The sequence below is a fragment of the Dendronephthya gigantea genome, unplaced genomic scaffold (assembly GCF_004324835.1).
Source record: "Dendronephthya gigantea isolate DGI-Jeju-01 unplaced genomic scaffold, DenGig_1.0 000181F, whole genome shotgun sequence".
NCBI classification, from domain to species: domain Eukaryota; kingdom Metazoa; phylum Cnidaria; class Anthozoa; order Malacalcyonacea; family Nephtheidae; genus Dendronephthya; species Dendronephthya gigantea.
In genome coordinates this window covers 68,909-93,792 of record NW_021163191.1, presented here as the reverse complement: position 1 = coordinate 93,792, position 24,884 = coordinate 68,909, and the positions used below count along the sequence as shown (strand labels likewise).

General features: G+C 38.7%; 5 protein-coding genes and 1 pseudogene across 8 annotated transcripts in view; 2 read left to right on the top strand and 4 right to left on the bottom strand.

Annotated features, from left to right (window-relative positions):
• Nucleotides 1-3,424: 3,424 nt before the first annotated feature.
• Nucleotides 3,425-24,884, bottom strand: part of LOC114538375 (mediator of RNA polymerase II transcription subunit 15-like) — a 25,161-nt gene continuing 3,701 nt past the window's right edge. The window contains exons 1-3 of one of the 4 annotated variants that reach the window (XM_028559553.1): nucleotides 6,888-7,088; nucleotides 6,348-6,421; nucleotides 3,425-6,164 (exon numbers count right to left, since the gene is read on the bottom strand). In XM_028559553.1, the coding sequence (XP_028415354.1) occupies nucleotides 4,129-6,164; nucleotides 6,348-6,402 (2,091 nt within the window). In that variant the 5' untranslated portion in view covers nucleotides 6,403-6,421; nucleotides 6,888-7,088 and the 3' untranslated portion in view covers nucleotides 3,425-4,128. Of the gene's footprint in view, nucleotides 6,165-6,347; nucleotides 6,424-6,671; nucleotides 6,695-6,887; nucleotides 7,089-24,884 lie in introns of those variants that run through there. The other 3 variants (XM_028559554.1, XM_028559557.1, XM_028559555.1) reach the window with 3 other exon arrangements.
• LOC114538377 (major facilitator superfamily domain-containing protein 6-A-like) lies at nucleotides 7,440-9,437 on the bottom strand. The gene has a single exon (XM_028559559.1). The coding sequence runs from the start codon at nucleotides 9,241-9,243 to the stop codon at nucleotides 7,582-7,584; it is 1,662 nt and encodes a 553-aa protein (XP_028415360.1). The 5' UTR covers nucleotides 9,244-9,437; the 3' UTR covers nucleotides 7,440-7,581.
• On the top strand, nucleotides 10,260-12,053 carry LOC114538378 (annotated as a pseudogene).
• LOC114538379 (major facilitator superfamily domain-containing protein 6-like) lies at nucleotides 12,291-14,728 on the bottom strand. Its single transcript, XM_028559560.1, has 2 exons — nucleotides 13,207-14,728; nucleotides 12,291-12,968 (listed from the first exon to the last, which is right to left on the bottom strand). Exons 1-2 carry the CDS (start codon nucleotides 14,519-14,521, stop codon nucleotides 12,751-12,753), a joined length of 1,533 nt encoding a protein of 510 aa, XP_028415361.1. The 5' UTR covers nucleotides 14,522-14,728; the 3' UTR covers nucleotides 12,291-12,750.
• Nucleotides 16,056-17,845, bottom strand: LOC114538388 (major facilitator superfamily domain-containing protein 6-like). Its single transcript, XM_028559567.1, has 3 exons — nucleotides 17,785-17,845; nucleotides 16,543-17,694; nucleotides 16,056-16,273 (listed from the first exon to the last, which is right to left on the bottom strand). The coding sequence occupies exons 1-3, from the start codon at nucleotides 17,843-17,845 to the stop codon at nucleotides 16,056-16,058; spliced, it is 1,431 nt and encodes a 476-aa protein (XP_028415368.1).
• The window catches only part of LOC114538387 (protein PFC0760c-like), a 6,306-nt gene continuing 1,089 nt past the window's right edge, over nucleotides 19,668-24,884 (top strand). The window contains exons 1-2 of the mRNA XM_028559566.1: nucleotides 19,668-19,902; nucleotides 20,739-24,690. Of these exons, the coding sequence (XP_028415367.1) occupies nucleotides 20,753-24,690 (3,938 nt within the window). The 5' untranslated portion in view covers nucleotides 19,668-19,902; nucleotides 20,739-20,752. The remainder of the gene's footprint in view (nucleotides 19,903-20,738; nucleotides 24,691-24,884) is intronic.

The following is a 24,884-nucleotide window of genomic DNA, read 5'->3' as shown; positions in this document are numbered from 1 at the left end:
GACAAAACGATTGACGAAAAACACTGCGAAGCGCTGATTGAGCTCTGTCGAAGCTATTGCATTGTTAGAAACCACATTTTGCATCATGGTATTGTTTGCACTTTGTTCGACATTTTCAGCACACAAAAGCCAACTTTATATCTTAACGAGGTTAAAAAGAAAAGAGAATTTCCCACATATTAAGCACATTTTTTGTCTAGACGCCCACATATCATCAATCTCCCTGTTCGACGCAGCACCGTAGTAACTTTCACTGTACTGTGATATAAATAAAGTTCATGACTTTGCTCTCAGCCCGATAAAGTAACATATAGAACAGTCATATGATTAAAAACCTAAATTGAATTTTACATGCAGCCATGCACAAACGACAGCATGTTGCAAACGTATGTTGGCCATTAGCTTGCGAGAAGAGAAAAATATAGTCAGTGTTAAATCTTGCCATCGGGAACTGCATGTTACTCATCTGCAGGAATGTGCATTTTTTAATCCTGTCAGTTTCTTTGTCTGATCTATGAGAGTCTACCGGGAGTACAAGAATTTTATAACCTAACTACCTAACGATTACATCCCATCTGCTGCCAATTCTGTCTTAATATTTATGAAATATGGATTTAGACCCGACGGAAGCATTCCGACCAAGTAGCTTTTGTTGAAATACAATATCCTTCACTACAAATCCCTACCCCAGCCGTTACATCTGACAGTGTCTCAAATAGAAAGAAGAAATATTGAGATAGAAGCCGGGTATGTACAATGCTGTCTTCCACCGTTTTACTTGATATGAAGATGTTATACATGACACAAACAGAATGACAGAATGAAGGGTATATTGCACATGGACCAACTGTTTTGTGGAAGGCCTTCACTGAAAGATTACTACATCCGCTGCCATAATGGAATAGTGTGGTCTCGAAACTCGAAAGATTGCTACTTAGAGACCGAATTCTGTTCCAAGTGCTAGTGCTAAACGTTTCAACAATTTGCCGTACGACACACTCGCAAAATTTCGTCTTTTTTCTAATAGCATGAATATAAGCTTCAAATATTCATCACAACTTTCACACATTTAACCGTTTGAAAACAACCGCTAATTGGATTTATAAGTGGGTACTACATAGAAGAGGCACAGCAGGACGCCTCTTAAATTGCTTGACATATCGATCCCGAAATGAGAAGATATTACACTTTCTTAAGCATCGGCGGAAAACATTATCTTCATCTGCGCGCGGCGACTGTTTATTTTTCTTAGCCGAACTAAGTTTTGCTTTAATAGAGAAGAAAATGCAATCTAAATATAGCAAACCGTTAAACTTTCACCCGCGTCGTGAAGTCCAATTATCCGAAATCCTAAAATGTTTTCATCGCAAAGTTTTGATGAGGTTTAAATCAGGGCAATGGGAATGTTTACGAGTTATCGCTGTTCCCACAATCATGTAATTTCGCCGCGAGTGGTTTATTTTAATTGGAGACAATTTGCATTCGTTTGAATGAACTGACACAAAATTTTCGTAGCTCTAAACCTATGATATCAAAATCAATCGTTTCATGCAGGTATTTCAATTCTTAAATTCAGCAAAAAAGTGAACTGTTCAGAACATCACTACCGTTTTAATGTACAGGCAGTACAGCTGATCAATCAGAATTTTCGATCAATTTAATGTCTCCTGTTGCTGCATGCATATAGCATTGATTTTTTTCGATTTTTTTATTTTCTCCAATTTCTCGGATATTCCGTGGGAATCAGCCCTGAAGGGTATTTTCTCGTTTGAACCACAACACATCATGCAGGCAATAACAAGGATCATGCTAAATCATTGTTGATTTTTATCGCCACAAAACAACGCGGCCATGCACGCAACTTTGCTAGATTTTTCAAGGTGCTGAATCAGCATTCCAATTTATTTCATTCCAAATTATTGAACATATAGCTGACATTATTCCCTCCCCCATTCGTCAATAAGGAGAAGGCAAATTCGAAATGTTCAAAGCCAGATCAGTCTGGCGTCACACAAAAACACTTAATACAACAATCGTGCGCAAAGATGTCCAGTCATCCTACAGCGGTCTGGCTCAGTTATATCATATTAGAAGGTTCAATCATGATGAATGCAGTTAAAAAGTTTTAAAAATTGCGTGTTTACAGAATACGCTACTGACGTGCTATCATGCACAATTTGTTGCCTGCTGTGTCTTATAAGTCATCTATTTTTATAGTTACATGGCACCATATATTAATAACCTAAAGTTCCACGCAGGCATCACTCATAAGCATTGTCAAATTGCAGATGTGCGATGATACATATGCACGAAACTTTCAAGTATAAATAAAAAATATATACGGACTCGTTATACTCAAACGTGCCCGATTCACAGGTTTAGGACTTTAATGCTCTATCAGATTGTGTATTTTCTATAAGGTGAATTGACCGAATGAAAAACGGAAAGGATTGACTTTCGTCTCTATTTGACAAACATCGACATTACATCATTTCACTAAGCGTATTGTCATCACGCAGTAACTATATTATATACATGCGGATTTGGGCTATCGAAGATCATCTTAAAATTTGTTGAGAGTTGCTTCCTCATTCTCAGTCTACAGTATGTTTAGAAATATAAAAATAAAAAAAAAGGGAAAAAAAGTGTAAAACAAATTGCAATTGACTGTATTTGCTTAGCGCAAACATGAAAAGAAACATAACAATCGTATTTATTTTGCTACTGTATATACTTAAACCAACACACGCAGGGTAAATGATTCCACATTTCAATTAAAAAGGTTAAACACTTCACTGCGAAGACATTTGATTAATAATGGACGTCAATTAAAAACTGATCAGGATTCAGCAATCCGCTTTTAGAGAAGTCCTTAAGATTTGTAAATTTTACATCCGCCTTCAGCTTTGGTTGAAACCTTAGTTTATGGGCTGCATACGATGTATATAATTTATGGGCGTCTAGGGCGACGCCGACACCGACATGGAAAATATCTTCTACTTTCCTGGACTATTATGACTACTGCATGTTTGATCATGAATATACCATAATAACTTTTCTTGCCTCGGGTACGTCCACCAGACTTATCATCTTAGAAATCCATCATTTGTAGAAAAAAATTAAAAAATCAATTTACAACATATCCCCTTGTCGACAGGTGCCCCCATGCATTGCTATGGATTCTAGTGTATATTTGATAGTTTTTTTTTTCACTTCTTACTTCATTTTGAATAAGAGACAATATCAACTTGTTTCCCTTTCGTAGCTTTTCATTTGCGGTTACACCGTCGTTATTCGATATAATGAATTATCAAACACGCCGGGAAAAGGTGTAAAACGTAAATTATTTTTTCGTGTTTCAAAAGGATCAAGCCTTCTTATCACAGTGGCGACAACTAAATTTAAGTAATTAATACAAAAATCCAGCTCAATTAAGAGTCCATTTTTCTATTTCAATTCATTATTTCACGTTAATTAAAAAATATTTTATTCGCAGCACGCACCGAATGACGAATGGATTTACATGCCATGTTGCAGCATTTGTCTTTTGAAGTAAATAAATTGCAGCTTGGCGACTTATCAACGGCCTCGTTTGAGATGAAGGAATTATTATGATCGCGAAAATTGCGAAATACATACTCGTGCTATATTTGAACTACAAAAATGATCAGGTTTCCGCCATAAAATATAATAAATAATGGAAAATTGTTAAATAATAGGTAATTTTTACTGAAATTTGGGATTGGAATAATCTAAACCACTTTCTTCCGCAAACTATAATGTTGCTATCAAGTGTTTTATTCAGTCTCCAATCAATTAAGACAAGATAACGTTCACTATACTCTATATATACTTCAGGTGATGCGAAAGCCTAGTAACGTGGCCTAAAAGAAAAGTTCATTGATTTTATATGTCGAAGCATGTGCCTGTGAATCAGTGTGTTAACGAGTGGAATTTAAGGCGCAGCTTTAGTGCATCTTACCACCTTTAACTCTTTGCTTACATTTTTACATTTTACACAAATCAGAATGCTACGCGTACGCTATGCATACTAAATACAAAAGACTTGATTGTATTTTCCATTGTTCAATCTGTATAGAGGGATGTACACTGGATTGTACTCACTGTTCAATGTTTAATGACACTCGTAGGTTTTCTTCTTGATACTGTCGTTAATTCACGAGCCACTTCGCCCGCTGCGACTAGATTTCTTTTTCGATTTGGCCCAGGGTTAAAATACATTTTCCCGATGTAGTTTTTGTGGTAATGTAAGGGAACAAAATCTTTCTTAGAAACTGAATAATTTCCCAACGCAATAACCTTCAAAATAGAGGCTATCCCTATCTCAGCACTCTTCTTTGCCACGGGGTCGGCTAGCTTCTTTGAAGCCGTTCCTAAAACTCTAGCAGCTTCAAAATATTTTTCTGAAAGAGCAGTTTTCACGTCCCCACCAGTCAGCGGATCATCTTTCGGGGAAGATGTAGTCTTCTTTTTGTTTTCTAAATCAAGAACTTTCAAAATCGAAGAAATGGCGATTTCAGTGCTTTTCTTGGCAATAGGATCCTTTAATTTCTTCGAGGCACTCTGAAGGACCCTTGCAGCTTTCTGGTATTTGACAATATCGTTATTCGTCACATGGCGCCGGAGTAGTACATTCCTAGCGTACGACAAATCGACACCCTTTAGATCTCTCACTACAGCTGCTGCTTTTTCTCGGTTTCCTTTTTCCACCGAAATACTGTTTTTACCTTTTTTTAGTATATTGTTCTCAGACACAAGATTTTTCATTACTCCGTTTTCTTCCTTCAAACTGCTTGAAGCAGGTGACACGTCACTGGTAAATTTCTTTCCCAATATTATATCGTTACCCGGCTCTTGCGAGACCACAAATTTTACTCCTTTCAGAAATTTCACCATGTCATCAGAAAGCGGTTGATCGTCATCTAGTTCGATTTCTGAAGGATTTGAGGTTGCCTTGGTTACACTATTTTCATGACTCGATGCTTTTGACTTGACGTTGGCATTGGACGTTTTCGCATGGCTGCTTGTAACGCTGGCGTCCGGAGTGGCTGTGGTGTGGGAAGGTGAATTTTCCACTCCACCACTCTCAGGCGGACTAACCGATTGTACGTTTTCATTGGAACTGGATTTCGCTCTGGCAAGGCCTGTCAAGTTGTAAACAGGAGTAGGTGTGGTTTGGTTAAGGCTGGGAGTCTCTGGACGAGAGGAACTCGAGGCAGGAGGGGGATTATTATTGGTCGGAGGGGTAGGAGGTGCATCCGCCTGCTGTGGTCCGGCCGAACTTTTAGAATCACTTGTATCAAGATATGGCTGCACTGCTTCTCTTGCGTTGCTGAATTTATTCTGCAATTGATCCCACATTTGTTGTTGCTTAGAGCTGGGATCAACTGGAGAATCTCCAGGCATTTCTTTCCCAACAATTTGATTCAACATCGCTAAAACATTTGTGTTCGCCGAACCACCTGGTCCAAATGCTTCCGCGTTAGTTCCTAAGGCAGCATTAGTCCCTTGAGTATCTAACATCGATTTTAAAGTTCCCATTGGATCTCCAGCAGGAGGCTGGTTGGAATCAGACATCATTCCCTCGGATCCACCATTGTTCATAGGATTCATTTCATTGTTCCCACCCATGAGTCCTGCTAAAGGATTGGAACCTCCCTGCGAATTGGGTATCCCACCCATGTTATTCAAAGCACTCATTTGATCACTTATACCACCTTGTCCTCCCATACCAGCCATTTTAGCTGCATCTTCAAGGCCACCACCTCCATTATCTGAACCCATTCCTTCACTTCCACCCATAGCAGCCATATTTGGCATCCCTCCGCCCATAGCACCCATAGCACCCATAGATCCCATTCCCCCTTGGCCCATTCCTCCGGGTCCCATTCCACCGATTCCCATGCCACCCTCCTCCTGGGAAGGCCCTGAATCCATTCCCATTGCGCTCATCAAATTTTGCCTGGTTTTGCCAGTCACTTCGTTGTGGGACTTTCGCTTTAAGAAGTTGGACAAATCATTAGACGAAGATCGGGCCTTGAACAGCGCAGACTGCTTCAGCATTGGGATAAATTTGTTCGGGATAATCATTTGCCTTGGGTAAGCTTTCCGTTTATTATCATTCTTCAAAGGAAGGTGCTTTCCTGAAATATCGGAAAGAAAGAAATTCTACATTTAGTCGAATAAATTTAAGGCGGCTTTCGAATGATCCAGGCAGCGAAGTTTCGAATGATTCCGAAGAGAGATACGAATGAGATGATAACCTGCCTACGCGTACCATAACTGGTTTAATTAAACAGTAATTTCTACATGGATTATTCGCTTACCCCAGACAATTATTAATAGTTGGTAGACGATCAGCAGCAAACTCAGCGGACTCATTTCCTTCAAATATTGTTACCTGGATGAGATTGACTTTAATTTTAAGTAAAGAATTTACGAATAACGCTGTGGTAAATTATTAAACAGGGATATCACTATTAATTCACTATCATGATTGCGATGCAGCCAAGTCGAGGTTCAAATCATCTAGTTATTTATCTATAATATTGTTGTTTGGTCTTTAACAGCTTTTAGAATGACTGTTTGGTCCAGGAAAATGTGAAAATTTGCACTTAATTGTTAAAGAGGACAGAGTTTGTAACCCTTACCCTCTTCCCATAATCTGAAGAACAAATATTGTAACCGAAACACTGGAAAATTAAATGCCATTAACATCCTCGTATCCCACGGAGAAAAAGATTAATAATATTAAAAGACACAGCCAATTTCACCATAGATTGTTATCTATGTTTGACGATATTAATCGACACGAAATTTATCGCGAGAGCAAATGAACTCAAAATGTAAACAAACGAAAAAAATACCTCCAGTTCATTTCACACTGTCGCAGCTACGACTTTCATCTTGGATTTCAATCGAAATTCATACAATCAATCTCCGGCGTAGAATATCTTTTAATTATAAAAGGTTTTAATCCGATATATTACTTTGATCAGTGGAAATTCAAACAGGAAGCTGTTCAACCGTAATGTACTAGCAGGTGGCAATGATTAGCAAAATCCATCAGCGAGTCTTGCTCGTGACTATACTGACGTTTTAGGAAAGATGTTCAAAAACAAAACCTAAAAAAAAGCATTTCAATTACTGATATATGTCTTGCACCGTCGCTCAAATTCAGTTTTTTCCAGTTATACGGTACAAAGTGAAAAAGCGAGAGGTGCATGATTGCGAATTGTTATCGGTTATGGTCTGCTTTGTATTTTTTCATATATCCTCATGGATATCTAATCAAAAAGGGAAAAAAATGTTGATGAAACAATTTTTTAAACAAATGAAAAGAAAAATCTAATCTGAAATATATTTTCTTAGCTTAAAGGCTGTGGAGCGGTGAGGGAGGATGGCAATCCGACCCCTGCGTACACCTTTTTAGAAACATTTATGTTAATTATAATGCTATATCCTACCTATGATTTATAAAAGCACTGCATGGCAGTGTATATAAAAATTGTGCATCTGCATGATATCTAATTTCATTATCTATGTTGTCGGCATTTCATATTAATTTACGTTTTCTTTTTTTTCTTTTTCAGTTTCGCTTTCGTCTGAAGAGCTAACAGTTTCTTTTGATCTTTTTTCCATAATTATATTAGTTACAATAAACAAGCATAAGACAACCAAGCACGCTTCGCCAAACATAAGAAATGCTGCACTTGTCCCCAACTCGTGAACCAAAATCCCCCCAACCAACCCCCCTGCAGCGTAACCCAGTCCACCATACACTCCACTGACAACGCCCTGAAGTGTCGTGGGGTTCCCTGAATCATTGCTGACGTAATACACAAACGCTGACCAAACGGCCGCAGACGTGATTCCGTGAGTTAACTCGATAGGTAGGAATAGCCAAGGTCTTTCACAATAAGAGTAATAAAAGAAACGAATTCCATAACATATTAGACCCAAGTATATGACGCGGCAATAGCCAAGGGCAGTCACGAGCCGATGGGAGATATGGTATATGAGGACCTCTGCCGATGAATTGAACAGGCTAACAAAACTAAACAATAGCTGAGGACCGCCCAATTCATGAATGTGCCAAAGCAAGAATGTTCCAATGAATCCGGAGGCACTTCCACAGAAAAATACTACAAAAATAAACACAATGGAATCGAATGTTATCTCGTTCCTTTTCTTTCCATCGCTGGGAACCTTTTTTGATTCTTCCTCTTCGCGGACACGAAAACGAAAACATGTTGATACAAAAAAGCACATGACCATAAGAACCCCAAAGCATATAAAACAAGGCAAGAAGTTCGTGTCCATAGAACCGCTACAAGGATTCTTAATCTTCAGTTCGCTCACGGAAGCTCCAACAATAAATGACACAAGTCCATAACCGACAGACCCAAAAAGTGCTTGTCTTCCATACTCATGTGAGCGGCCAGCACCTAGTGACTGCAGGGTAGCGATATCAGCCAGTGTTTGAGCTGGAGAGCCAAATATATAACCTATTGTAACAGCCAGAAGAATAGAAAGATACAGAGGCGACGTATCCGACAAATGTTTATTTACGTCAGTCACCGAGAGTTTAACAGATTTGTGATTCCTTTCTAATTTCTTTTTGTCCACTGGAGGTGCATAAAACAATGACCATGGTAAATAGTAATAATCCTCTTCTTCGTCGCCTCTGGGTGGATTTACAGACATGGATATCTCATTCAGTTTGGAAAATGAAGACAACGGAGCACTCGTGTTTAACGGAATGTCGACGCCATCTTGTTTTGGTATTGTCTTCGTTTGACATGCCGGAGGTTTCTCGTCAGACGGAATAAATGGTATTGTCAAATAACATGCAGTATAAGCCAGAACAGCAACAAGTATTACTAGAAGTCGTTTATTGTAGCGCTCGGCTAAAGCGCTTAATATAGGCGCAAATATAAACTGAACGAAGGAACGAACTGATACGATAATCCCAAGTTGACGAGGCGAGATGAATATCTGTTTGAAGTATAACGCTAAGTACGGAGCCACACAACCGAAAGCCGAAAAGAAAAATAAATAGAATAATTTTGAAACGAGAAGTTGTTTATCTGTTCCTGAGCAACATCCTGTATCATTGTTTGGAATTCTGTCTGTCACGTTCTTGTCAATATTTACAGATTCGTCTTCCGTCTCAGGCTCCAGTAGTTCAACAATCTCGTCCTTCCTCCCACTCATTACCATGACGCAAGAATAAAATTCTTTCCCGACACAAAAGGTATTATTTTAACCAACCCATTTCTCTTGCTGAAGGGTAATTTTAACTTATTAAATTATTTGTCTGCTTCAAGGTCAGGGAAGCATAACAGCCATCTGAGGATCGAAAGTTTCCCGGTACCTGCAGACATGTTAGTTGAGCTCTATTCATAGGACAAGGACTGTTGATGATCAACAGGTGTACACGATGTTCCAAAATGAACCATTCGAACCATTAAATCATGCTGGATAACTATGTTCCTGCTTGAAACATCTGTCTGTCTCTAAAATATATCTGTCAGTCTATAATATATCTCCCTGTCTGTTTGTCTGTAGACAGTCTATGGTGCAGTGATAGAGATAGGTAAAAATATATTCATGGTCATACGGTAGTTATTGTTTTTGCTTCTATTTGGCTGTCACTCCTAAACGTAAGTGCCTTAAAAGGTACAAAAGTTATGATAAACGTAAATAATATCATATTCAACGATTATCAGTTTCAGAGTATTGGATGTAATGTTACTATAGCGATAGGATTTTCAATTGGCATCACGTGACTGAAAGTAGAATGATAGGCCAAATACATAGTGTAATGTGGACCTTATCGAGAGGCAATCAACGTTAAGTAAACTGAGAAGGCATTCGGTTATCAAGCATGATAAATTTTGGTGTTGATATCGCTTCTGTCAATCATACTAGTAGTATCCATTCATAAAACGCGCCTGAGGTTTATATTCTGGCAGAGTTAAAGATCTACAGCTGAATTTCCTTTAGCTGCAAAAAGAATGTCCTACAAAACCTTTCGCCTCCTTTTTCGTCCGAGTTTGAAAATAGATTAAAATTATTCTACCTGCCTGTTTGCGGGCAATTTTAATATATACGCCGAGTCAAACTAGTCACGCATAGCAGTTTTCATATCAAATAGGTACTGTTCGCCAGGTGGCTTGTGTGTCCAGCCGAATTTGAAATAAAAACTTATTATTAATTCAGTTCATAAACATGTCGGCCATGTTCCTTAAATTAAGGAAATGAAACCCCGTAAAGTTTACACATAAAATTGATTTTCATGACTATAGGAATACGGGAAAATGAAAAGCGAAAAATAACGTAGAAATTATGGAAACGGAGAGCAAAGAGGAAGATGTTGATGGAAATGAAAATGACGGTGGTAAAAAATGTTGTCCAAGAGTGAACCGGCCGCTCTTAGTCCCAAAACTCTTTTACTTTTTCTTTTTTTCCGGATGGGGTTCTCTCCTACCATATTTGGCTCTTTACTTCAAGCAACTTCTTCTTACACCGACCCAAGTAGGAATCCTTATGGGCTTGAAACCGTTCGTCAACTTTCTGGTAATACCTCTATGGGGAGCGATCGTTGATCGATTCAATAAAAGTCGCCTAGTTTTAATAGCATCTCTTATTGCCTTGATCATAGCAACATTTGCAATATGCCTCGTTCCGCCTCCAGTTCACCGTCGGATTATAACTCACAAGCTATGTAATGACACGGAGAAGATAAACAGGGTCACTGACTTAGACTCAGAAATGGCGGAACCCGAAATTGATAAAATGGTCGAGGATAACAAAGATAAATATCGGAAAGTTATCGATAACGCATTCACCGAAGGAAATCCGTGGCCCCTCAATGTACTCACAAATTTCAAAGCGATGGAGGGCACATACGTTGATAGCGAGAAATGTTTTATAACGTTGTTTATAATAACATTCATTGGAACACTGATTTCGTCCCCATCGCTGGCATTGGTAGATACAGCAACGATGCAGTTGTTAGGACCAAATACTCATAAATATGGCATGCAAAGATTAACTGGTTCGATCGGCTGGGGGTTGGGCGCATCTGTGGTTGGAGCAGCGCTCAGAACGACTCATAAATGCGACAAAAACCGGCGAGTGGAGGTGGTTGATTTTATTCCGTGCTTTTACACCTTTGCAGGTTTAATGACTACCGCTCTCGTTATTGCGACAAAGTTCAAATTCAGCGATGACAAAAAGACCGAGAAAAAGAAAGTGGGTTTGCGGGTTGGCCTCCAAGCACTTAGGAACTCCAAGTATTTGATGTTTTTATTCACTGCACTTTACCTCGGATTTTTGATGGCGTTTATTAAGACATTTCTATTCTGGCATTTAAAAGATCTCGGGGGACCACAATTATTGTTCAGTGTCATTTCGGCCGTCAACTGCGGTGCCGAAGTAAGCATGTACTTTCTCTCCTCCAGACTGATAAAGTGCATAGGCCATGCTAGGGTCTTGTACCTAGGATTAATATGTTACTCGGTGCGCTTGCTGTACTACGCATTCATCAAGAACCCCTGGTACGTGCTGCCCGTAGAAATCCTTCCAGGCATAACGACCGCTGCAGTATGGGCAGCTTGCTTATCTTATGTTAGTCAAAACTCCCAGCCTGGTGCGAAGACCACAATGCAATGCATTCTTCATGGTGTGCATTGGGGTCTGGGATATGGTGCCGGAGAGATCATCGGAGGAATATTAGTTCATAGATTTGGCGCTCCAGTCACTTTCGTGATATTTGGCGTATTGTGCATAATTATTCTATTAGTATACATCTTGATCGATACGTTTGGTAAAGAACCGGAAGGTAGTTGTTATGAAAGTATTGACGAAAGTTCTTCAATTGGAGATGCAGAAGAAGTAATACTTGAGAATGGCTACACTGGATCCCCCGAGAAGACGAAAATAGATGAAAAGAATTGATATATTTATATCCCACTAACTTTGCTACCAGAATAAGTGTAGTTATAGCTAGGATTTTAGTATTAAATCTAATTTCTCATCAATATCTATATATCTTAGGTAAACAAAAAGCTTTGCAAGGCCCTTTCAGTAGCAACACTGCATGTAAGCAATTATTTAGTCCAATAGAATTCTTTACTTCTATAGTGATATGTAATGAAATAAACACACGAATTCATAAGTCGTTTTTCAACTTTTCCCATGCATCTACACGAGAGTTCGTGGGATTGTAAGGCAGTAAGCAGTCTTGTTTTTGCTTCCACAACATTAGCTACATAGTAATATTACCATGATATAATCAGTATGTAATATATATCTTCTATAATTTTTATATCACGTAACACTTATTCTTCCAAATTAAAACTTATTAAACGAAAACTCAATGCTCGCAAGCCGCGAGAGATGATATAGTTTTTTTGCTATCTAGACTTGTTACTGACTTGGAAATGTGGCTAGACCTACACAAGAGCAAATGACTTGGAAATTAGTGACTTGAAAATGTGGCTACACCTACACACATAACATGATACAACCCATCATTCCTTTAGCGCTCAGAGTCAACTGTTTACATGTTTAAACTGATGGCAATCAATTATCTTTTCAGTGTATAAAGCCACATAAAAGTTATAATTTTGGGATATAATATGTTCTAGCGGATCTTGCTAACCTAATCTAGGTACACTTGATGCAGTGACTCAGGAATCAGTGTGTGTGAAAGCATTATTCTTATTCTTTCAAGTCATTCTGTAACAAATCTTCATCTTGCTTTTGTTTTTTATTTTCTCGGTAACAGTATATAACGAGTATATAAATTAAGAAGTTCATGGCACTAATAATGGCAAAAAGGGCGAACGTGTTTCTAGGTCCAATATTATGTACCAGAATACCTCCTAATACAGAGCCAGATCCATGGCCTAGGCCCCAGTGAAGGGAATGAATTACTCCTAAAAAAAAATAATTATCTTGAAAACGAACAGATGGATAACAGTTTTGTCCACAGTCACATGCGTTAAAATCACATTATGTTACCCAATATTATGATAACTATGATACCAACTGTTGCACGGCTGTAATCTAATTCATTCAGTGTATTTTACATTAAATACATTTTTCCAAAATCGGAACTGTCCGGAATTAAAGTCCGGAATTAGTCCAGATTTAACAGTGATAAAAGCAACTTACCCTGAAGTGTGAATGCTGAATCTTTTGCTGCTGTGTCGCCCACGTGAGACATAATAGCAGCCCACAGAGCCGCAGTGGTAATGCCAGACAACGGTTCAACGACGAGAACAAGCCATGGTTTTACCATGCACGTATAAAATGAAAATCGCACAGTGTAACACAACAATCCAATGCAAAGCACGCGAACACTCCCCAGACGTTGTATCAAATACGATGAAAAGAAATACACAAGCACTTCTACGGAGCAGTTCACTGCGGTTATAACACTAAACAAAAACTGTGTGCCTCCAAGATCTTTGAGAAACCAAAACAGAAAAGCTTTGATAAATGACATGGCCATACCATCAAAGAAGACGGTGAAAAGAAATATAAGGTAGTTCGCGTTTACTAGTACGTGACGTAGGGATGCACAAACTCTGGTGGTTGCTTGCTTTGAATCAGTTCTCGAGTTGAACTGCAATCTGCTGCCGGCAATGATTGAAAGAAACATAAACACGGCAAAAGTATAAAAACACCAATAATAATTCACCTTTCTCTCTTCACCAGGGCATAAGTCCGTTTGACTGATTGACGCCCCTACGATAAACGCAGCTAAACCGTTACCAATAGAACCGAATAGTCGCTGATTGCCGTATTTGTGGGTTTCAGAATTCCTCGCGAGAAGGTCGACTGTTGCCGAGTCGGCCAGGCTGAGGCAAGGACAGGAAAATAACGTCCCACAAATTGTGACGATTAAAAAAAAAATAAATAGCTCGGTGTGGCCGAAAGATCCAGTTTTTGACGAAAGCATCAAGGTTTGATCTTCAATTTCTGGTTCTGAAAGATATCTTGATCCGAATTCAGTGTTTACGTCGCCTACGTTGTACATAGAAGGGCTATAGTTGAAGACTGGAACATCGTTGGCTAGACCGTCTCTACGTGTTCTGTCATGTCTCGTCATGCAAATATTAGCTGGGGCCATGGATATGATTAACATTGTCGCCATTAATGCTGTAGACGACATGATAAACACAAGCTTTCCGACTTTGAATTTATCGACCAACATACTCCACAAAGGAATGATTAGAAACGCGGCGTACATCTTGGCTCCGGAGACAACTCCAGCTTCGGCTGCAGACAAACGCAACTGTTTGTAATACAACGCAAGATATGGCATCAATGAACCTTGCGCGGAAAAAAAGAAAAAGTAGAATAGTTTTGGAGCAATAAATTGAGTTCGTATGCAGCCATCATTCTTCCATCGCTTGTTCTCACTTTCCTTTTTTTCCAATAATGTCACGACTTCATCGTCATCATGGTCAACTTCAGTCATCATTTTCAAACAAATCTACCGGCACATTCAACTTGCGCAACAAGCGTTTAGCTGTGCTGAGACGGTAGAATACTGGCGTGTACTTAGATGTACATTTTCGTATTTCTTAAAGGAAAAAGCGAACAATTTACAGTATCGTATTTCAGCCTTCAACGCTTCTCATAGCGGCTTGACGTATGCAAATAAAGGATATTGTACCTGTCTAGTCAAAACGGGTATCCTCGTGGTAGAATGAAAAGAAAAACGGAGTGAATAGTAATTCTTGATCCTTTCTAAACAATGCTGTACCTGCTTTATTTTATTAGCAAACTTAATTCGCTACAGCTGCGGTATATTTAACCATGACACATAATTATACGATTCAGTCGAAATTCTTCCATTATTAGCTGTTAAATGCTGTTAAACACTTATGATTGTACCAGGTTTGGTGCAGTTGTTGGTATAGCCGAAGAAGCGATGAGCAAGAGGAAAGGGGGATAGATATTGCTTGCATGCATGTATTAGTAGATATGTTGCAATAAGAATACCACGTAGTGGTGCCAGCTTATTATAGAAGTTATAGAGATTATAGACGTAGACGTAAATAGCGAGATATGTTTTATAACGTTGTTTATAATAACATTCATTGGAACACTGATTTCGTCCCCATCGCTGGCATTGGTAGATACAGCAACGATGCAGTTGTTAGGACCAAATACTTATAAATATAGCATGCCGGCAAAGATTAAATGGTTCGATCGGCTGGGGGTTGAACGCATCTGTGGTAGAGCAGCGCTCAGAACGACTCATAAATGTGACAAAAACCGGCGAGTGGAGGTCGTTGATTTTATTCCGTGCTTTTACACCTTCGCAGGTTTGATGACTACCGCTCTCGTTATTGCGACAAAGTTCAAATTCAGCGATGACAAAAAGGCCGAGAAAAAGAAAGTGGGTTTGGGAGTTGGCCTCCAAGCGCTAAGGAATTCCAAGTATTTGATGTTTTTATTTATTGCACTTTACCTCGGATTTTTGATGGAGTTCATGGGATTGTAACGCAGTAAGCAGTCTTGTTTTTACTTCCACAACATTACATAGTCATGCATATTACCATGATATGATATATGTAATAAATATCTTCTATAATTTTTATATCACATAACATTTATGTAATATTAAAAAAGCTTGTTCTTCCAAATTAAAACTTAGTAAACGAAAACTCAATGCTTGCAAGACGCGAGAGATGATATAGTTTTTTTGCTATCTACATTTGTTACAGACTTGGAAATGTGGCTAGACCTACACAAGAGCAAATGACTTGGAAATTACTGACTTGGAAATGTGGCTAGACCTACACACATAACATGTCACAACCCATCATCCCTTTAGCGCTCAGAGTTAAATGTTTACATGTTTAAACTGATGGCAATCAATTATCTTATCAGTGTATGAAGCTATATATAATTTTTCGGATACAATATGTACTAGCCGATCTTGCTAACCTAATCTAGGTACACTTGATGCAGTTACCCAGGAATCAGTGTGTGTGAAAGCATTATTCTTATTCTTTCAAGTCATTCTGTAACAAATCTTCATCTTGCCTTTGTTTTTTATTTTCTCGGCAACAGTATAAAACGAGCATATAAATTAAGAAGTTTATGGCACTAATAATGGCAAAAAGGGCGAACGTGTTTCTAGGTCCAATAGTATGTACCAGAATTCCTCCTAAAACAGAGCCAGATCCATGACCCAGGCCCCAGCGAAGGGAATGAATTACTCCTAAAAAATAATAATTATTTTCAAAACAAATAGAATGGATTACAGTTTTGTCCACAGTCACAAGCGTTGTAATCACATTATGTTGCCCGATATTATGATAACTATGATACAAACTGGCAACTGTTGCACGGCTGTAATTTAATTCATTCAGTGTATTTTACATTAAATACATTTTCCAAACTCGAAACTGTCATGCGTAAAAACCACGTTTCCAAGTTATTCTAAAGTCCGGAATTAGTCCAGATTTAACAGTGATAAAAGAAACTTACCCTGAAGTGTGATTGCCGAATCTTTAGCTGCAGTGACGCCCACGTGAGACATAATAGCAGCCCACAGAGCCGCAGTTGTGATGCCAGACAACGGTTCAACGACGAGAACAAGCCATGGTTTTACCATGCATGCATAAAATGAAAATCGCACAGTGTAACACAACAATCCAATGCAAAGCACGCGAACACTCCCCAGACGTTTTATCAAATACGATGAAAAGAAATACACAAGCACTTCTACGGAGCAGTTCACTGCGGTTATAACACTAAACAAAAACTGTGTGCCTCCAAGATCTTTGAGAAACCAAAACAGAAAAGCTTCGATAAATGACATGGCCATACCATCAAAGAAGACGGTGAAAAGAAATATAAGGTAGTTCGCGTTTACTAGTACGTGACGTAGGGATGCACAAACTCTGGTGGTTGCTTGCTTTGAATCAGTTCTCGAGTTGAACTGCAATCTGCTGCCGGCAATGATTGAAAGAAACATAAACACGGCAAAAGTATAAAAACACCAATAATAATTCACCTTTCTCTCTTCGCCAGGGCATAGGTCCGTTTGACTGATTGACGCCCCTACGATAAACGCAGCTAAACCGTTACCAATAGAACCGAATAGTCGCTGATTGCCGTATTTGTGGGTTTCAGAGTTCCTCGCGAGAAGGTCCATTGTTGCCGAGTCGGCCAGGCTGAGGCAAGGACAGGAAAATAACGTCCCACAAATTGTAACGAGTAATAGAAAAATAAATAGCTCGGTGTGGCCGAAAGATCCAGTTTTCGACAAAAGCATTAAGGTTTGATCTTCAATTTCTGGTTCTGAAAGATATGTTGATCCGAATTCAGTGTTTACGTCGCCCACGTTGTACATAGAAGAAGGGCTATAGACGTTGGCTAGACCGTCTCTACGTGTTCTGTCCTGTCTCGCCATGCAAATATTGGCTGGGGCCATGGATATGATTAACATTGTCGCCATTAATGCGGTGGCCGACATGATAAACACAAGCTTTCCGACTTTGAATTTATCGACCAACATACTCCACAAAGGAATGATTAGAAACGCGAGGTACATCTTGGCGCCGGAGACAACTCCAGCTTCGGCTGCAGACAAACGCAACTGCTTGTAATACAACGCAAGATATGGCATCAATGAACCTTGCGCGGAAAAAGAGAAAAAGTAGAATAGTTTTGGAGCAATAAATTGAGTCCTTATGCAGCCATCATTCTTCCATCGCTTGTTCTCACTTTCCTTTTCCTCCAATAATGTCACGACTTCATCGTCATCATGATCAACTTCACTCATCATTTTCAAAAAAAAACCGCCGGCACATTCAACTTGTGCAACAAGCGTTTAGCTGTACTGAGACGGTAGAATACTACCGTGTACTTAGATGTACATTTTCGTATTTCTTAAAGGAAAAAGCTAACAATTCATAGTATCGTATTTCAGCCTTCAACGCTTCTCTAGCGACTTGACGTATGCAAATGAAGCTTTTGTACCTGTCTAGTCAAAACGGGTATCCTAGAGGTAGAATGAAAAGAAAAACGGAGTGAATAGTAATTCTTGATCCTCTCTGAACAATGCTGTACCTGCCTGATTTTATTGGCGAACTTACGTCGTCGCTACAAGTGCCGTATATTTAATCACGACACTTAATCATACAATTCAGTACGAGACTCTTCCATAAAATTCCATTAGACATCAGCTTGCCGTTAAACACTTATGATTGTACCAGGTTTGGTGCAATTGTTAGTATAGCCGTGAGCAAGAGGATAGGGGGATAGATATTGCTTGCATGCATGTATTAGCAGATATTGCAATAAGAATATCACGTAGTGGTGCCAGCTTATTATAGGAGTTATAGAGATTTTAATTAAACTCTGTATCCAAAATCTGACTCAAAGACAGTGTCGTAGCCAGCCTGACGATTTTGTCCCGCCATGTAAATTTCGAGTTATTACTCCGCCTGCGTATGCGAAGTCTTAAAATACCATGGTCTTTTTTCCTTTTAGTAGTCGTAGTTTTGGGCGACAGAAGTTTGCATTTCTACAGGTAACCCAAAACAATTTTATTTTTGACCGAGAAGCCCTGGGTTACACGGTCCACGGATGAATTATGTACATCAGTTGGCACGCAGGCGGAGTGAACGCCTTGAGCAGGCATCTTGTTATAATTATTGATGTCCTTAGAAATCTATTGTTTTCACAGTGAGTGAACAGCAAAATATTAGCATAGCGGGACAAATCGACAGGCTGGCTACGCTACTGGTCAAAGGTATAATATATCAATAGTATTTCGACATGATTTTCAACTATGCCAGTGCCGACAAATTCATCCATGCATGTATAGAAAAGTTTAGTACATCCATGCAGGAATTTAATCGCCATCTCAGATAAATAAAGACATTAACTGTACGATTAATCATCAACTATACGATTAATCGCATTTTTCTGCCTTACTTCTCCTAAAACACCATTGATTTTCATTTACGTTCGAATGCAAGAAAAGAAATGCAATTTCCACTCCATATGTGACACCTCTTAAACAGCAAGCACTACCAAAACATCTTTACATACACGTAACTTCATGCATCCTCCACAAGCAACATTCTACGTAGTTTAGTGATAAGAGCATGCCCCGGATTCGCAGAGGCGTGATCACAATCGATTCCTGCCAAGGGACCCGAGTTGCATTTCTGGCCGGAAACGTTCCCGATCAAGTCTTAATAATCGAATGTTAATATACCTTCCTGCTCCTAAAACCCCTTCAACACTTCACATACACAACACTTTGCACATAACGAGACCAAATTGTTCAGCTGGCTACGTCATTGAATTTACGTCTTATGCTGTAGGGCAACGGTAAAGATCGTTTGTTCTTCTCTCGCAAAATCCACCCTTTTGGCAACAATGTTGTGTTAGAAAGAATTGGTTATTTATTGTGTGTATATTTCAAAAACATAAGTTATATAGCGCAGATTCTTTTTTATGACATTTCGCTCATGCAGTTATAAAAGACTATAAGGAAATTTTCAAATTTCCCTCGCTACCTCTCAGTCATGTGACCAGCCTGGGCATCGGCAGGATATCTAAAAATAATATGTCTTTAATATTCACAAACACGCCACACCTAAAGAAGTGATATTTAACGATGTTTTTCGTGAAACGACATCGCTAGTAGGAAAACTGGATGTAGCCGCGATAACGAATGACAGGATTTTGCTACGGAATCTGGGCAAAAATTAATAACATTCTCGCTCTAATGCTTTTTTCCTTACGGTTGAACGAAGTTAACAGGTTCCACTCCACTTCACAAATTTTATGTTGTTTGTCTCCTGGAGAAAGTATCGGAACAAATGTCATGTAAGTGAAGCATTATATAAAATATCAACAATCTATTCAACTGCCTCTCTTCACCAACTCTGGACAACTTTATTTTAAAAGAGCCGAAAGAAATTCTATAGTGAACACGCATGGATAGTTTAAGCGTAAAAAATGTCATCCATCAGTTACTTAATCAGTAACCATGTAGAAGCAAAGATTATGCTCCGTTAATCAAAGCTACAGAAGAATGACAATTGACGAAAATGAGGCAAATAAGTTACAATTGTACTACTTAAAATTAATTTAAGATTTAAGTTTAATGATGTACAGATCGATATAGCCGGTATCCAAAATTGTTTACACTTACACAGTATAGGTGCAGTTTGTCAGTGCAGTGTCAGGGCAATAAAGATAACTAAATAACTAAATTACATACTATTCGGTTCGCCATACGGCTTATACTAACCTGAACCGAAACAATGTATATGTTTTCCCTTTTTAAATACAATCACTGTGGGTTGAACGATTCAAAAAATGCAGTCGTTCAAACAAATAACCGCCGGTTACAATATTATACAAAGTCAAAGAAAGATAATTTTCCGTTATACTAAATACACCGGATATTGTATAGTAGACTAGGAGTAGTATATGTATTACATGATTAGGAATTAATTTAATTCGAGTAGATTGAATGACGTTTCCTAATTGAAGTTGTATAGTGTGTGCAATGCATCTGTTTGCTGTTTCAACGTATTCTTGTCAGTAATTACCACGTCATACTTAACGAACCAAGATGTAGTGGATACAATTATTTGTAAATCCAGCCATAAGGTGATCATTAACTCTATTTTACATTACTTTTAAACTGTTTGTAGGAAGAATTCGTGTAATGGTATCAGGAAATGTTGAAGAAACTGAAAAACAAAGCAAGGCTGATCGTAAAGCCAGCTCGGGAAAGGCCAAAATATTTGCGAACTTCAATAATGTTGTGGACTCATCTTGCACAAAGTTGCATGAACTTTTCAGCTGCCAAAAGGTTGCTCATTCGGTGATATTCTATGTCATCATTTTTCTCCTTCTTCTTGTGCTGGTATACATATTTAGGAAGCTCGTCTCACTACCCAACAACAATCACGGTAAATACCACAATCGAAAACACAACAGCAGCACAGTATCAACCGGATCACGTCCTTCTAACAACGAGTCATTGTCAAAAGGATTTCCAACAAAATGGCCTAAACTTAGTACGGTCTTAGGCAAAGTATCTACCAGCATCACTGGATCAACAGACCTAAAAACTGCGAGGGAAAAGAAGACTGACATTTACGGTGTGCCTGAAAATGATTGGCACAGCCAGGAAAATTTCAACTACAAAGGTTACTCGAATTCCGGGGAAAATCACTATTATGGCAGCTATAGTGGTAATGATAATCAAATCCATCAACCGAAAATAAATTCATATTCTTCCTCCTATGCCACAAACTTTCCAAAGGCTAACCAAGGCCAAGCATCTAGATCTAATAACCCATCTACCGATTATTGGAAATCTCCTAACCAAATCAGTAATTACGGATATGGAAGGACAGCTGCCGAGACTTCAACTTCAGGAATTGCATCAATTAGTGATCCTTCTTATAATCAAGACGATCAGTCTTCACGACAGTATATTTCAAACAGTGGTTTCAAATCTGACTCAAACCTTGAAAATTCTTGGGTCGGTGCGACTTGGGACGTTAACTCAAACGTTCAGGCGTGGCCCTATTCTGGGAACAGCGCTTCAGGGTTAACCAAGATCAACCAAAAACTACAGCAAAATTCCGGATCAACATTTCGAAGTCGCCATAGAGCCATATCAAATATGAATAATTATGGCAAATGGGGATCAACGAGTTGGTCAGGGATAAAATTAGGCAAGCCGGGAAGTGGATTTGGTTGGATCAAAGAAACAGATAACGATCATGTAGATTCGTTTAAGCCGACGACCACACCTAATTGGAATAGCTATTATTACGACAGTGCCTCGGGTAAATGGACTTCGAGTAACAAAGGAGTGAACACGTATGGAAATGCCTGGTCTGATCAAAACATTGGAAATACGTATCTAAGAGATAATAATGCAGATTTTGGTTCATATACTTGGAATCCTTATGATAACTATTGGAGTAGCAATCAAACCCAGGAACTGAGTGGTTACAATTCACCACTAGTCCAGGTCAATAGCAAAGCAAGGGAAGACAAACTGAGTTACCACAAAAGTTCGCCGACAAACGATGCTAATTCAAAATCGAATAAACATTTTGATAAAACAGGTAATTCGATGGTCCAAGATGAAACTGAGGATAGGATTCATAGGTGGCCTTTGGAAGAGGGTCATAAACAAGACGACTTTCTAAAAGGTCTCCCCAGCATTACTTCATCAAGTAATACAAAGAGGACGAAAAAGTTTTGGAAGAAGAGGAGAAAACTAACAAATCACAAGAAGAATAAAATTTCTCACCAAGAACGAAAAAGGAAAGCGAGCAAGAAGGCATTCCGAAACAGAGTTAGAAAGAAAATAAAAGAGGCGAAAGGAAACAAAATCGTCAAGAATGATAAGAAATCTGTGATAGCTCATCCTAGTAATTTTGAGCCAACTAAAATGACGCGTAGAAGGAACAGAAAGGGAAAATTAAGAAAAACGAAAGAGAAGAATCGAGGTAAACATTCTCATGCAAAAGAAAGACACAAAAAGAAGAAAGTGTCCCGAAAGGTCACCAAGCACCAAAAGTCTATTCATGTTCACTCAAAGCAATTTTCAAACAATCACAAGGCAGTGAGTCATAAATCAAAAGTAAGGGGGTGGCATCGTGATATACATCGCGTTAAACATTGCAAGACGTTACAATCTTTCAAGACAAACGGCGAAGTCCATTTAGATAAGAAATATTTGAGTAGACAAAGAAAGTATAAGTACACAATACTTTCCTGTAGATATGTTCGTGTTCCCGGTAACTCGATAAAACATGAAAGTGATGACGATGATTTAGAACTCGACGATGGCGATGATGATGATGATGAAAAAATCGCCATTAAAAGAAAACAGATTTGTCAAAAATTCTATTTTATAACTAATGGGAAAATATTGCTTAAGAAAACATCTAGGAGCCAAGATCAAATTTCATACATAGTTTCGTTATGCAGGGCAAATGATGAACCTCAAAATCCAAAACATAGTAGAATTAAACATCGTCACGACACAACGCTTGATGAGGGCGATTATGAACCTAGAAAGCCAATCCACATGCGGAAACACGTGGAAACAATAGATTATGATGATAATAGTAAAGTAAAAAACAAAGTGGAGAACAGTGATAGACTGCACGACAAAAATTTAGTGGATGATAAGCATAAAGATAAGATTCGAGTAGCCGAGGAACCTAAAAGCAACCATAACTCTGATTCTTACAAAGAGAAGCTCAGTGACGATGATATGGATAAATACGACAACAATGACGAGGATAAAGAAGGATTAGATGAAGATGACAGTGATTTTGACGAAGACATGGACAGTGACAGAAAACGCAAACCTCAAAAGTCTACCAGTGAGGATCAAGAAGACACGATGAACGGCGCCGATGACGATAAAGACGATGAATTTTATGCTGAGACAAGTGCAAGGAATACTAATTCAAAGGGGAATAGAGACGAGAAGTACAATAACAGACACAAGAAAAAGAGCAGACCACGCAAGACTAAACAGGGCGATGACGACGAAATTGACGTTCAAGACAATGATGATATTGACGATGTTGATGTTAACATCGACTCCGATACTCACAAAGTAAGTAAAACAAGAAATAAGAATATTGCAAACGTACACAAAGTTAATGACAGGGTAGAAGTCGACAACGATGAACTTGATGATTTCGACGAGGATTTTGGTAATGACGATATTATGGATGTGAAACTTAAAACTACACCACGCCCTGAGCAAGTTATTTGGTCAAGACTAAAAAAGCTAAGAAATAAAAATAAGGCAAAAAGCAGAGTACAACATAAGAAGGCTAACATAAATAACATTTATGAACGTATGTTGCACGAGTTGTCAAAAAAGACGAATACAAAAGACAGGAGCGATGACCCAAGAAAGTTGCTGATGGCTTTATTAAAAAGGAAACTGGATTCTGTTGTTCCTTCCAAACACGTCAAATCTAAAGTCTCCAAAATAAAATTCCCGATAAAAAAATATAACAAACAAAGACATCAGTTTGCACAAAAACCACATAAAGAACAAAATGAGGGAAGCATAAAAGCCATATTGAAAAATATACTCACTAATTCAATTAGTGTAACCAAAACTAAGTCACAAAAGAGACTACCTGTGACCCCTAAAGCACATACAAAGCCATCTATTGAAGATCTTTTCAAGAACTTTCTTCCAACTCTTCTTGCACAACAAAATATTGGCAAAACAACCATTTCTCCTACGAAAGAGCCTACAAAGGGTACAACTACACCAGACCAGCAAATGAAGATTCAGTTTTCAAAGCTTTTGGAAAAGTTTGGTATGCCGCAGAATAATGTACAAGCAAAGAAGACATCATTAGGGCCTTCCAGTAAAGAGCAAATGAACAATTTATTGAAAGAGGTTGGTGATACAATTAGCACCCGCAAATCAAAAACTACAAATAAGGCACCTCATAGAATTAATGTGACACCAAACACACCATCATTGCCACCAACGATGCAAGTATCGTCACAACTATCAACACCTCAACAAATCCATCCACCACAGGAACAAGAACAAGAACAGGAACACGAACACGAACAACAGCAACAACTACAACAGTCACAGCAACAACAACAACAACAACAACAACAACAACAGCAACAGCAACAGCAACAACCACAGCAACAACCACAGCAACAACAACAACCAACAACAACCACAGCAACAACCACAGCAACAACAACAGCAACAACAACAAAAACAACAACAACAACAGCAACAACAACCACAGGAACAACAACAAAAACAACAA

Excerpts from the sequence above, each read along its gene's own strand:
- LOC114538379 (XM_028559560.1), bottom strand. The coding sequence starts at position 14,521 with ATGATGACTGAAGTTGACCATGATGACGATGAAGTCGTGACATTATTG. Across the intron at positions 12,969-13,206 it reads TTCAGCATTCACACTTCAGG|GAGTAATTCATTCCCTTCAC; the intron begins GTAAGTTGCTTT and ends ATTTTTTTTTAG.
- LOC114538388 (XM_028559567.1), bottom strand. The coding sequence starts at position 17,845 with ATGATGAGTGAAGTTGATCATGATGACGATGAAGTCGTGACATTATTG. Across the intron at positions 17,695-17,784 it reads ATTATTGGAGGAAAAGGAAA|GTTCATTGATGCCATATCTT; the intron begins GTGAGAACAAGC and ends TTTCCGCGCAAG. Across the intron at positions 16,274-16,542 it reads TTCGGCAATCACACTTCAGG|GAGTAATTCATTCCCTTCGC; the intron begins GTAAGTTTCTTT and ends ATTATTTTTTAG.
- LOC114538377 (XM_028559559.1), bottom strand. The coding sequence starts at position 9,243 with ATGGTAATGAGTGGGAGGAAGGACGAGATTGTTGAACTACTGGAGCCT.